A 12,500-nucleotide genomic window follows, 5' to 3' on the forward strand; every position below is an offset into this window, starting at 1 on the left:
CTTTGTTCCCACGGTAACGGGACCTGGAGCCGAACTGAGCCATGTACAGACCACCCGAGTCCGGTCTGGTGAGCCACGCGGAACAGACGAACCAGGAGACGGAACGTATGATTAGAAGTGCTTGAGTTAAGGTTCGTGAAGCGCGCCCGAGTCACCATTAAAAGTACCGATATTTGCATGTAGGTATCCCGCCCCTGTAGTTTCTTTTTTTACCTCAGTGTTGGTGAGGATAACTGATAGGAATGCGTAGTGAGTCTCTCGTGAATAGAAAGATCATGGACAGGATTAGAGAAATATTATTAGTCTCTGTCTAGCTTCTTACTGTGGTGTGAGACTAAATGAATCATACCCATGTCTTCAGTGTCTGTACATCACGTGACAGCCAAAGAGGAAACAAATCACATAATTTCTTTGTATTTTCAGCTCAGATGTTAATGAGAATATAGCTAAAGGAACGTGTATGCCTTTGTTGAGTCTAATCACGTGATGGTCAAAGATATTTCTTAATTTCCCAGGATGCATGATGGGCCGAGAGCTGCATGGGAATCAAAACTACACTGCATGCACACGAGTCGTTCATCACACGTGGAATAATTAATTGTTACGTGCAAAAAGAATGATTAACTCCCTTCAGTACTAGGACGTATTTTTACCATGAGTTTTGGGTGTGTTTAGACAATTTTGTTTACATTAGAAAGGGTCTATGGATGTCCACAGTTTTCACTATTTTTAGTCACCACATAAGTTTCTGAAGCTGTGTAAAATCACCAAATAGTAGCCAGAATGAATATGAACATGCGTCCTGGTACTGAAGGGGTTAATAGCTGACTACTTTCGGGTGTCGATGTATCACTCAAGAGTCAAAAGTTGCGAAAGATTGGAATAAAAGAAACGTAGCGTGAACATTAGTCATATACAAAGGAACACAAATGAACACAAAGGAAGGAGAAGCACCCACAGACACGTTATCTCTTACAAGGCTGTACGTGATAAGTTTAATTCAAGATAAAGATTCGTGACACGTATGAGCACAGAAATAGTGAAATTGATGCAATACGTATGGCGGCGTTGCGTCAGAAAAGCTTTGGTCGCGTCGGCAAACACAATGAAGTAAAAGTTTCCTTCAATACCAAGAAGACTGAGCATGCAATATCGTGCAGTCCTTGCCTCAGAGAGAGAGAGAGAGAGAGAGAGAGAGAGAGAGAGAGAGAGAGAGATATCAACGTTCGAATCTTTGGCGGCGGTCTTAAACATCATGCCTTATAAATCCATCATAGTGCGGGAAGAGAAATATCACTCCTCCTCCTCCTCTTCCTTTTCCTCCTCCTCCTCCTCCTCATCATCATCATCATCATCATCACCATCATCATGACAAGTAGTAGTAGTATTAATAGTAGTAGTACTAGCAATGATAGTAATGATAGTTTGAAGAGTGGTTAGTAATAAGAGTGATAATGATAGTAATGTTAATCATGATAGACGTAAGCATAAAAAAGGAATCCATTATTCCCTTCACTCTCTTGTCAACAGGAACTTTAAACGAGAACAATTTAGTCGAGGAGGAGCGGAAGAGAGGCAAACTGAAGAGAAAGAACTTGTGTGTTTCATGTCAGACAGCAACCACAGTGTAGGGAATACGTCACTACAAATTCACTTCACACAACATTCCGGCGCCTAACTACGCACACGTCTCAACCTCACCGCCCTTCACCTCTCCTCCGTTGTCTTGGTCGTGGGAAATGTAGCGAGCGCAGCATTGTTAACTACATTTTCCACGATTTTAATCCCGTATTAATGCAAAAAACTATGAATGATGATAATAATAACATGTTTCGTTAATAACAAGATTGTATCCACAACCCCCACGCATTCCAACGGCACCAGAAATTACTGAGAGCATGGAGGACTTTCTGGAGAACCGTAGCTCGCAGGCAGCAGCGGTGGGCGTCTCACGGTCGCCACGCGGGGCGAGGGTGGGGCGGGGTGGAGGACAGCTGACTCCCATTCTGTCACTGACGTATCTCACAGATCTGTAGTTCGTGATGCAATGCTCCTCTCTCCAACAATAGCATTAGCAGCACCAATATGAACATTGACATTTTCCGCCGCCATGGTGCACCATGTCATCGCTCTCTTCCCTTTCATGGGGAACAGAACAAGAGTTGCATCAACACCTCGGCTTGTGTCCCTCATTACTTCTGTAAGGACAGTGCTCGTGTCTCAGTTTGTCTGTTTGTTTTTCTGTCTGTTTGTCTGTTAGTCCCTCTGTATGTCTGTCCGTCTGCCTTTCTGCCTGTTTGTTTGTTTATCTGTCTGTGGGGTAAATATTGCAACAGGAAGACTCTTTAGGGATAAATTTTGATGAGACGGTGAGACATCGACACAAACAACACAACGTTATCAATGTCTGAGTGGCGATGTAATAAAGTTCAAGCATGCTTGTCATTATCAATTTTACGTCTGTCCTAAATAAGTATTTTATTTCACTTTTTACTTTTGTGTTATTTAGGTGAAAAAAAATATAGATATTATGTGCCCGATAGTTGGGATCACGTGGTGCCATGGTAAAGCACGTTGCATGGCAGAGGTGATGAATAGCAGGACTTTACCGCAGACCCATCGATCCGTTCACGCTGTATAGATACAAGCAACAAGGAGCTGTAGGCTGTTGAAGAGTGTGTTCTGACATGTATATTATATTACAAAAATTTTTCTCTAACGTCTTTGTGTATATGTTACTGTTACTTTGACTTATTTAGCAGGTGCAGGAAAGGAGCGGTGGCGAGGCAGGAGTCATTTGACGATCAGCGAGAGTGTGAGGACCCGAGCACAATAGAGGCGGGATGAGGGTGCAGGTGGCGTGGGCGGCGGTGGTGGTGGTGCTGCAGGTGCTGGGCTGCTGCTGGGCCTTCGGAAGCTATCCAGGTGAGTGTCTGTCACCTGGTGTACTGATTGCTGCCAGCTACTTCTTGTTATTGTTTAATTTTGATCATGTACCTTGCGGATGTTAACGCTCTTGATGATAGTGATAATGATGGTACAGAAGTATTTAGGGAAGAAAAAGTCTGGCAGGAGGAAGAGGAGTAGATATAATAAAAAAAAAGAGGAGGGATAGAAACACTTCATTGTCCATAATCAACCACTATATGAAATCCACTAGAAATAAAAGTTAGACATCAAATTTATTTTCTCCTCCACACTTCATCTCTTTTCCGTCTCATTAACCTTTCCCTTCTCACCGTCCCCTCTGCCACTTGCCTCGCTGCCTCTGCCCCAAGGAACCTTCTACCAGATGATGCTGCGGCTAAACAAGGAGAGGAAGTACGCGAGGACGGCGCCATCCCCCAGCAGACTGTGGGCAATCTTCAATCCGGCGGCCACACTCGGGTCTCTCAGCGACGTTCCCTTCGACTCCAATCGCGTGGTGCGGAGGTGAGGCAAGGCGAGTGACCGCTGACCGGGACTCGGGGAAGGGAAGTAGGGTGTTACGAGGTGCGGGGACTGATGAAAATAAATAGGTAGGTACGTTTCGTGTAGGGACTGCCACGTATAATCGCTTCTTGTAACTTACCTTATACCTTTGTGCTCTCATGAAAGGCTTAAGGTCATACTTTATTCTTGATTAATCTCTTCAGTACCAGGACGAGTTTAATATTCATTCTGGTTACTATTTGGCGATTATATACAGCTTCAAAAACATATGTTGAGAATAGAATGGTAAAGATTCTGGCCATTAATCTTTTGACCTCCATAGAACCTTCAGAGCGCAAATAAAATTGTCTAGTCATACACAAAAATAAATGGTGAAAATGCGTCTCAGTATTGAAGGGGTTAAATGTCTGGTGGGCAAGTTAGGTCGTGAATTGCTTATCTGTAGTGAGGGGCGGGAAATGGGATACAAACATGCATACAGCAGGTGATGTAAGAGAGAGGGATAGCGGTGACAGTGACAACAAAGATATGTGTATCTGTTCTCATTCATTTACCCTTATCACTCTTACGTCATGTTGCACCACCACCTTCAATGTGTCCTTCAAGAGGTGAACTGTTGCTAACGTGATGTTTTCCTGTTGTCTAGAATATAGATCTACTAACACCGCTATTGGTGGTGGTGGTGGTGGTGGTGGTGGTGGCGCTATTTCTGTTTCTACATCTTTTGCTACAAAAACAACAACAACAACAACAACAACAACAACAACAACTACTACTACTACTACTACTACTACTACTACTACTACTACTACTACTACTACTACTACTACTACTACTACTACTACTACTACTACTACTACTACTACTACTACTACTACTACTACTACTACTATTCCTGCTGTTGCTGCTGCTGCCACTACTTTTCCTCCTTCTGCTCCTCCTCCTTCTCATCCTTCTTTTCCTACTATTACTACTACTACTGCTGCTGCTACTACTACTACTACTACTACTACTACTACTACTACTACTACTACTACTTTTTTATAATACCACCACCACTACTGCTACTGCTACTTTCACCACCACCACTACTACTACTACTGCTGCTGCTACTACTGCTACTACTACTGCTACTACTGCTGCTGCTACTGCTGCTGCCACCACCACCACCACCACCACCACCACCACCACCACCACTACTACTACTACTACTACTACTACTACTACTACTACTACTACTACTATTGCTGTTGCTGAAAAAAGATAATAACAACAACAACAATAACATATTATCACTTTTATCATTATTATTGTAGTTGTGATCATCATCATTACCATCATCATGACCATAATCTTTGTTGTTATCTTCCTTATCACTATAACATGGGCGTATCTATATCCTCAGGGACCTGGAGCCTCGTCAGGTACAGCAACCCTCTACCCAAAGACCCACACCGCCTGCCCTGGAGTCCCGACCGCTGAATGGAGCCTTGGGACAGCCAGGCGGAGAATCCCAACCCACGACAGAGGTGCCGGAACATAACAGAGGAGAATTGTCGTCTGAGAGTGGAGCATCGGGACCTACAGAACCTTCAAAGGGAGTGTCAACATCTACAAGTGGTGGATTACCTACAGAATCAGAACCTGCAAGTGGAAGGCCAAATGTAGGATTGGAAACTACAAGTGCACGATCAGTAACAGGGACATCAGAAGATACAAACGGAGGGTCAGATGCCATAACTGGAGAGTCGGAAACTACAAGTGAAAGATCTAACCCTACAGAACCTACGGAAGTGTTGGAGACTATAAGCGAAGAAGAATCAGAGTCTGCAGGTGGAGGATCAAATGGAGGACTCACTAACGAGACAGAATCCGTTACAAGAAGCGCAGATACCACAACTGGAGAATCGGAACCTGTGACTGAAGAATCGTACACCACAAGTGAAGGACTGGAACCTATAAACAATGCAGGTGCGGGATCCTGGGATGAAGGGGCGAAGGTGGCTTGTGGGGAGGAGATCGTGATGCCCTCTCCCCCAGCCTCCCTCTCGCCCACTCAAGGCTTCACACTCAAGCAGAACCTTTCCACTCCTGGCTGGGATGAAAGACACTATCCTGAGAACGTGGAGTGTATCTGGAGCCTCAAGGTGAGAGGAGGGCGGGAACAGGTAGGATATTTCACAAAACAAACTAAGCTACCATGACGCGTTTCCATATTCATTCTGCTTACTATCTGGTGATTTTATACAGCTTCAGTAACTCATGTGGGAATTGAAATAGTGAAGACCCTGGCCATTAATCTTCTAACCTCCATAAAAATAGTCTAAACGTACACAAATCTCAAAAAATGTGTCCCATTATTGAAGGGCTTAAACAACCAACTGAGCAACTAATCAAACAAAAAAGCTTAAGACTCTCTAGCTTCTTTGTAACCAACTAATCCATCCTTCCCATCTGCGCGTCTGTCGTCAGGTGGGACCGGAGTGCGAGGTGGGGTTGCTGCTGTATCAGGTGCTGCAGGGAGAGGTGCTGGAGTCCCCGAGGTGTACAGGCGACTACCTCGAGTTCGTGCAGCCAAACAGTCACGCCACGAGGTATACTATACAGTCCTTAATTTGCATTGCACTATATTGGCCGTATTCATAAACGCTCTGCTTTCTCTCACCATTATTTTGGAAAGCTGTAGAGATATTTGGAAGACAAGCTTATCATGGTGTTTCTCGTGTTGATATTCTAGAAATCTAATCAATTTGTCTCTAGAACCATAAAAGCACTTTAAAAACACAGTGCCACGTCCATTAGAGGCTGAGAATGGAGCGGTGATGGAAGCAAAAGTGTTTCAGAATATGGCTGTATGGACCATATTCAGAAACAGTTCAGCGCCGCACCTTCACTATTTCAGACGCCTCCTGTTTAATTGGTACAAGTTTTCAAGGGTGTTTTCTTGGTTCTAACGACGAATGAACAATGTTACTACACAATTTACGGGGCAAACTCCTTCAGAAAATTAGGCTTGTAATCTCTGTGTCCTTGGAAAAATGGTCGTGGTGAAAGGGAAAGCGTTTCTGAATGTGGCACTACATAGCATACTGTTTGTCACCTGTTCATTAATTAGCTCGTATCACCTGTGTCTGTTTGCAAGGTTGTTGGGGTCTGACTCACTTATTCTATATATCTTAGTTTTGTCTGCATATGTACTAATTATTTTCATTGTTGTTTGAATTGAATTACCATGACACTTTAAATGTAGACAGTGGCTATTGAATGAGAGAATTGTCCTGATTTTAGGTGAGGCGGGAAGGAAGGACGGGAGGAAGCTTTTCATATCAATCTGAGACAAAACAGCAGCTGAGTGCGTGTGTTTATCCTGTCCATGCCGCGCAGCTGTTGTTTTGAACCTCCAGCTTGGGATAAAAACATGCTACACCTGTCTCTCCACACACACACACACACACACACACACACACACACACACACACACACACACACACACACACACACACACACACACACACACACACACACACACACACACACACACACACACACACACACACACACACACACATATATATATATATATATATATATATATATATATATATATATATATATATATATATATATATATATATATATATATATATATATATATATATATATATATATATATATATATATATATATATATATATATATATATATATATATATATATATATATATATATATATATATATATATATATATATATATCACGAAGCGTATCTTTACACAATCAGCATTAGAAAACTTCAGTAATGATCTTCCAGAAGTTAGTTGGAGTGACGTCCTGGAATCTAACTTCTCTGACGTGTCATATGATTTCTTTTTAATAAATTCAACTATTTATTTCAGAAACACTTTCCAGAAAGAAGAATTAAATTTAATACCAAGAACGAACGTAGTCCTTATGTCACTCCGGCCCTGAGAAACAGCATTAAGGAAAGTGACATTAGAGCGACTGGCGCGTAAGTGGATTAACGTATGGTGAAATATCGAAATAAATTAACATCAACATTAAGAACTGCTAGGAATAATTTTTTAAAGATGATTTAAAGATAAATCAAGGAGATCCTAAATGTCACTGGAAATGTATTAATTCTATACTTGGTAAAAATTCTCATTCGTCAAACAAACATATTGAATTATATCCTTTTTGTTCAGATATTACTAACAAGTTCAATGATCATTTCCTAGCCAGTACTACATCTGAAAACACACCTAACAAGGATTACCTCCAGTACTTAAATAACCCTCTTTTATTTTCAATGTATTTACCTCCAACAAACAATCTCGAGATATGTAATCACCTACGCTCCATCACAACAAATACTCCTGGCTATGATGACATTCCACAGAAATTATTAAGTCACACATCCACTTTAATATCAACACCTCTAACTCATATTATAAATCTCACACTAAAAACCGGTATTTTTCCCAGTAAACTGAAAAGTGCAAAAGTAATCCCAATACATAAAAAAGGAGACAGGAGTGATATTAATAATTATCGTCCCATATCTATACTTCCAGCCTTTAGCAAGATATTTGAGAAAATTATATCTATTCGGTTAAAAGACTATTTGGAGACCAACAACATCTTAACTGATTGCCAACATGGCTTTCGCGCCAGTCGCTCTACTGAGTCCGCAATTTTGCAATTTACTCATAATATATATAAATGCTTAGAAGAAAAATTTTATACCGTAGGTGTTTTATAGATCTGTCGAAAGCATTTGACACGTTAAAACATGACATTTTATTTGACAAACTTAAACATATTGGCATAAGGGGTGTACCATTAAAATTGTTACAAAATTACCTCACCAACAGGACACAGGCTGTGTATTGTAATTCTAAATATTCTCTTACTAAATCCATATCAGTAGGTGTTCCACAGGGATCTATACTAGGACCAACCCTTTTTCTTATTTATATAAATGATATAATCAAATCCAGCTCAAAAGTTACTTTCACTCTGTATGCAGACGACATAAACTTGCTTATGAAAGACAAGGACATACACACTCTACACTCAAACTTGACCTCAGAACTACATTTAATAAATCAATGGATAAAACATAACAAACTAACACTCAATATAAGTAAAACTAATTATATTTTTTCCAAAATCGGTCAGTAAAAAATCATATCCAACCAATACTTCTTGAAGGTCAATTTCTGCAATGTGTCACTCAAATAAAATTTTTAGGTGTATTTATTGATGATAACCTTAATTGGAATATTCATATTGATAATGTATGCATGAAACTGTCTAGGATGTGTGGGATATTGTACAAGATACGGAATCAACTCACAACTGAAGCCCTACTCAGTATTTACTATACACTCTGCTATCCTTATTTTATTTATTGTGTCTCAGTTTGGGCCTGCACTTGGCCGTCTTTCATAAATAGATTAAAGATAATTCAAAACAAAATTTTGCGATGTATATTTTTATGGGTAAATTCGACTCAACATCCACAGTTTTTCTAATCATAAACTATTGAATTTCTTCGATATTCATAAGTGTTTTGTCCTTTTCTCCATCTTCAAATTCATTAAAAGATATCCAAATAATAACCTATTTAAATGTGTAGATTCACCGTATGCAACAAGAGGTGGGAACTTGAATTTGGAGTGCCCGCAATTCCGCACACAGTTATTCAAGCACAGCATATTTTACTTTGGTCCACAGCTATGGAATTCCTTGCCTCCTAATATAAAAGATATTACTAGTATCAGTTACTTTCAGTTTAAAAGAAAAACCAAAGAACATTTCCTTAGATGTTTATAACTAGCAGCTTGCAGTCCATCATTTATTTGTATTGTATGATAAATTTACTTTAAAGCTGGATGTAGATTATTCAGGAAGTATATATATACATATATGTGTATGTACGCACAAGTATTTATATAAGTAATGTGTTCGTATGTATGTATAGTGTGAACGTGATTGGGTGAAATATGACTTATTCTTGTATTTCTATAAATATATTGGCAAGTGAAGTCTTCCAACAGAGTCACCACATAGTCTAGTAACTCCGTCTATCAGGGAGCCTTGGCTCGATACACCATGCCAATCAACACATCTGTTTAACCAATGTATATGTACATGTCAGGAAATGGCAATGAATTTTACTTTACTTTACTTTACACACACACTCTCTCTCTCTCTCTCTCTCTCTCTCTCTCTCTCTCTCTCTGTCTGTCTGTCTGTCTCTCTCTCTCTCCCTCTGTCTGTCTGTCTGTCTGTCTGTCTGTCTCTCTCTCTCTCTCTCTCTCTCTCTCTCTCTCTCTCTCTCTCTCTCTCTCTCTCTCTCTCTCTCTCTCTCTCTCTCTCTCTCTCTCTCTCTCTCTCTCTCTCTCTCTCTCAATCTCTCTCTCTCTTCTCTTACTTTCTCTCTCTCTCTCTCTCTCTCTCTCTCTCTCTCTCTCACTCTCTCTCTCTCTCTCTCTCTCTCTCTCTCTCTCTCTCTCTCTCTCTCTCTCTCTCTCTCTCTCTCTCTCTCTCTCTCTCTCTCTCTCTCTCTCTCTCTCTCTCTCTCTCTCTCTCTCTCTCTCTCTCTCTCTCTCTCTGTCATCTCTCTCTCTCTCTCTCTCTCTCTCTCTCTCTCTCTCTCTCTCTCTCTCTCTCTCTCTCTCTCTCTCTCTCTCTCTCTCTCTCTCTCTCTCTCTCTCTCTCTCTCTCTCTCTCTCTCTCTCTCTCTCTCTCTCTCTCTCTCTCTCTCTCTCTCTCTCTCTCTCTCTCTCTCTCTCTCTCTCTCTCTCTCTCTCTCTCTCTCTCTCTCTCTCTCTCTCTCTCTCTCTCTCTCTCTCTCTCTCTCTCTCTCTCTCTCTCTCTCTCTCTCTCTCTCTCTCTCTCTCTCTCTCTCTCTCTCTCTCTCTCTCTCTCTCTCTCTCTCTCTCTCTCTCTCTCTCTCTCTCTCTCTCTCTCTCTCTCTCTCTCTCTCTCTCTCTCTCTCTCTCTCTCTCTCTCTCTCTCTCTCTCTCTCTCTCTCTCTCTCTCTCTCTCTCTCTCTCTCTCTCTCTCTCTCTCTCTCTCTCTCTCTCTCTCTCTCTCTCTCTCTCTCTCTCTCTCTCTCTCTCTCTCTCTCTCTCTCTCTCTCTCTCTCTCTCTCTCTCTCTCTCTCTCTCTCTCTCTCTCTCTCTCTCTCTCTCTCTCTCTCTCTCTCTCTCTCTCTCTCTCTCTCTCTCTCTCTGTCATGCATCCCTCCTCCTCCTCCAGGTACTGCGGGCCCTTGGTGAACAACAGGGACAAGGTCTCGGGGATCGATTCCTGGCACTCGTCCCAGGAGAGAACCACCGTCATCCGCTTCAGGTCTGAGATACAAAGGTCGCTGCAGGACCGCTCCATATCCGGCACTCCGCGAGGCTTCCTGATGGAGGTGACCTGTGAGTACTGGCCGCTCTGATACTCTTAACCCCTTCAGTACCATGACGCGTTTCCATATTCCATTCATATTTATACAGTTCACAAACTCATGTGGGGATTAAAATAGTGAAGACTGTGGCCATAAATCTTCTAACCCCAATAGACTCTTCTTAATGCCAATAAGATAGTCTAATTATATGCAAATCTATGGTAAAAATGTGTCCCAGTATTGAAGGGGTTAACCATACTCTGAAACATTCTTGTTCGCACCTCCTGTACATTCAAAAGGCTCATAGTTGAAATGACATGGATTTTTAAAGGTGTTTTTAGGGTCCTAGTGACAGATTGACAAGATTTCTTATTATTAACCAGCGAAATCCATCTGCAAACCCGGCTTTGGAAATTATCATGTTGTGAGAGAGCAAAGTGTTTCTGAATATAAGCCTGTGAGTCATTAGGAGATGTATTTTGTTTTTAGGGAAATTTCCTCTGTAGTGAGATTAGTTTATTGTTTGTATCTATTCATTTTTTATCTTTTATGTAGACTTATGCAACTTATTTAGATCTTCTTTCCATTAATTCTTTCTTTAGTTAATGACTTTGTTAGTTAATGAATTAGTAAGTCAGTCAGTTAGTTTACCAGGTTGTCAATTGATTAGTTACACGCAAAGAAGAATGGCAAAAAACTACACAAAATTATATAAATGTCTGTCACCCATAAATTTTTTCAGGCAAATTTTTGTAATGAATGGATAGAGAATTATTTTAACTGTCGCTTTTGATCGTGTGTGTGTGTGTGTGTGTGTGTGTGTGTGTGTGTGTGTGTGTGTGTGTGTGTGTGTGTGTTCGCGATCTTTATAATCCATCCTGTCACTATTCTTTCCTCCTGAGTAATGCTTTGTTTTTTTTTTTTCTGTTGGTGCGTCAGATTACTGCTGGCTTTACAACAAGGAGGCAGCTGCGTCAACTCGGGAAAACGAGGAGCACCAGCAGCAGCAACAGCAACAACAACAAGAGCATGACGGAGGAAGGACAGAAGGAAGCGCGGAGGAAACCTTGGAAAATAATGTCAAGGAAACAGAGGAAAGCGAGCACATTAATTCTCAGGACGAGTCTCTGATCTAGAAAATTGGAATCTATTTCGATATTACATTCATTCAGGCTGTGTGTGTGTGTGTGTGTGTGTGTGTGTGTGTGTGTGTGTGTGTGTGTGTGTGTGTGTGTGTGTGTTGTGTACTGTAACATTAGCTGGGCATTAGTATTACCATTTAGTATTTTTAGTATACACTTTTTGTATCATTTCATAAGTTTATTTCACCATTGTTATTGTTTCTCGTCGTTGTTATACGCATTACTTTCCACGATCCTCGACTGAAGAGAGGTTAGCTTAATCTTGATCTTGAACCTGACCTGTCCAGTTCAAGGCTGTACTTACGTGATGAAACTTGAATTCTCTCCTGCTGCTGCCATCTTGAAATCGGGTTAAAACTCGCAACAACAACAAAAAATCTAATGACGTTTATTTCATATATATATGTTTTACACCACAACAATAAAATAAATACATCTATAACCAATCTCAGAAGAATATATAATACTTTTTTTTCACATATTCCAATACTTGAGAAATAGACAATATATATATATTTTTT

The 12,500-nt window shown here is 40.8% G+C and overlaps 2 protein-coding genes across 6 annotated transcripts in view; one reads left to right on the forward strand and one right to left on the reverse strand.

The window, feature by feature from the left end:
- The window catches only part of LOC123499417, a 26,988-nt gene that overhangs the window by 14,296 nt on the left and 192 nt on the right, over nucleotides 1–12,500 (forward strand). The window contains exons 2-7 of one of the 2 annotated variants that reach the window (XM_045247413.1): nucleotides 2,760–2,925; nucleotides 3,279–3,432; nucleotides 4,838–5,579; nucleotides 5,905–6,026; nucleotides 10,702–10,868; nucleotides 11,777–12,500. The exon at nucleotides 11,777–12,500 is cut by the window's right edge and continues 192 nt beyond it. In XM_045247413.1, coding sequence (XP_045103348.1) covers nucleotides 2,844–2,925; nucleotides 3,279–3,432; nucleotides 4,838–5,579; nucleotides 5,905–6,026; nucleotides 10,702–10,868; nucleotides 11,777–11,973 — 1,464 coding nt within the window. In that variant the 5' untranslated portion in view covers nucleotides 2,760–2,843 and the 3' untranslated portion in view covers nucleotides 11,974–12,500. The remainder of the gene's footprint in view (nucleotides 1–2,759; nucleotides 2,926–3,278; nucleotides 3,433–4,837; nucleotides 5,580–5,904; nucleotides 6,027–10,701; nucleotides 10,869–11,776) is intronic. The other variant, XM_045247414.1, reaches the window with a different exon arrangement.
- LOC123499420 (stress response protein nst1-like) overlaps nucleotides 12,352–12,500 on the reverse strand; it is a 29,936-nt gene continuing 29,787 nt past the window's right edge. For all 4 annotated transcript variants that reach the window (XM_045247419.1, XM_045247417.1, XM_045247416.1 and 1 more), the window contains exon 9: nucleotides 12,352–12,500. This exon is cut by the window's right edge and continues 2,648 nt beyond it. The gene's annotated coding sequence lies outside the window, so the exon portion shown is untranslated.

The sequence above is a fragment of the Portunus trituberculatus genome, chromosome 49, assembly GCF_017591435.1.
Source record: "Portunus trituberculatus isolate SZX2019 chromosome 49, ASM1759143v1, whole genome shotgun sequence".
Taxonomy (NCBI): Eukaryota; Metazoa; Arthropoda; class Malacostraca; order Decapoda; family Portunidae; genus Portunus; species Portunus trituberculatus.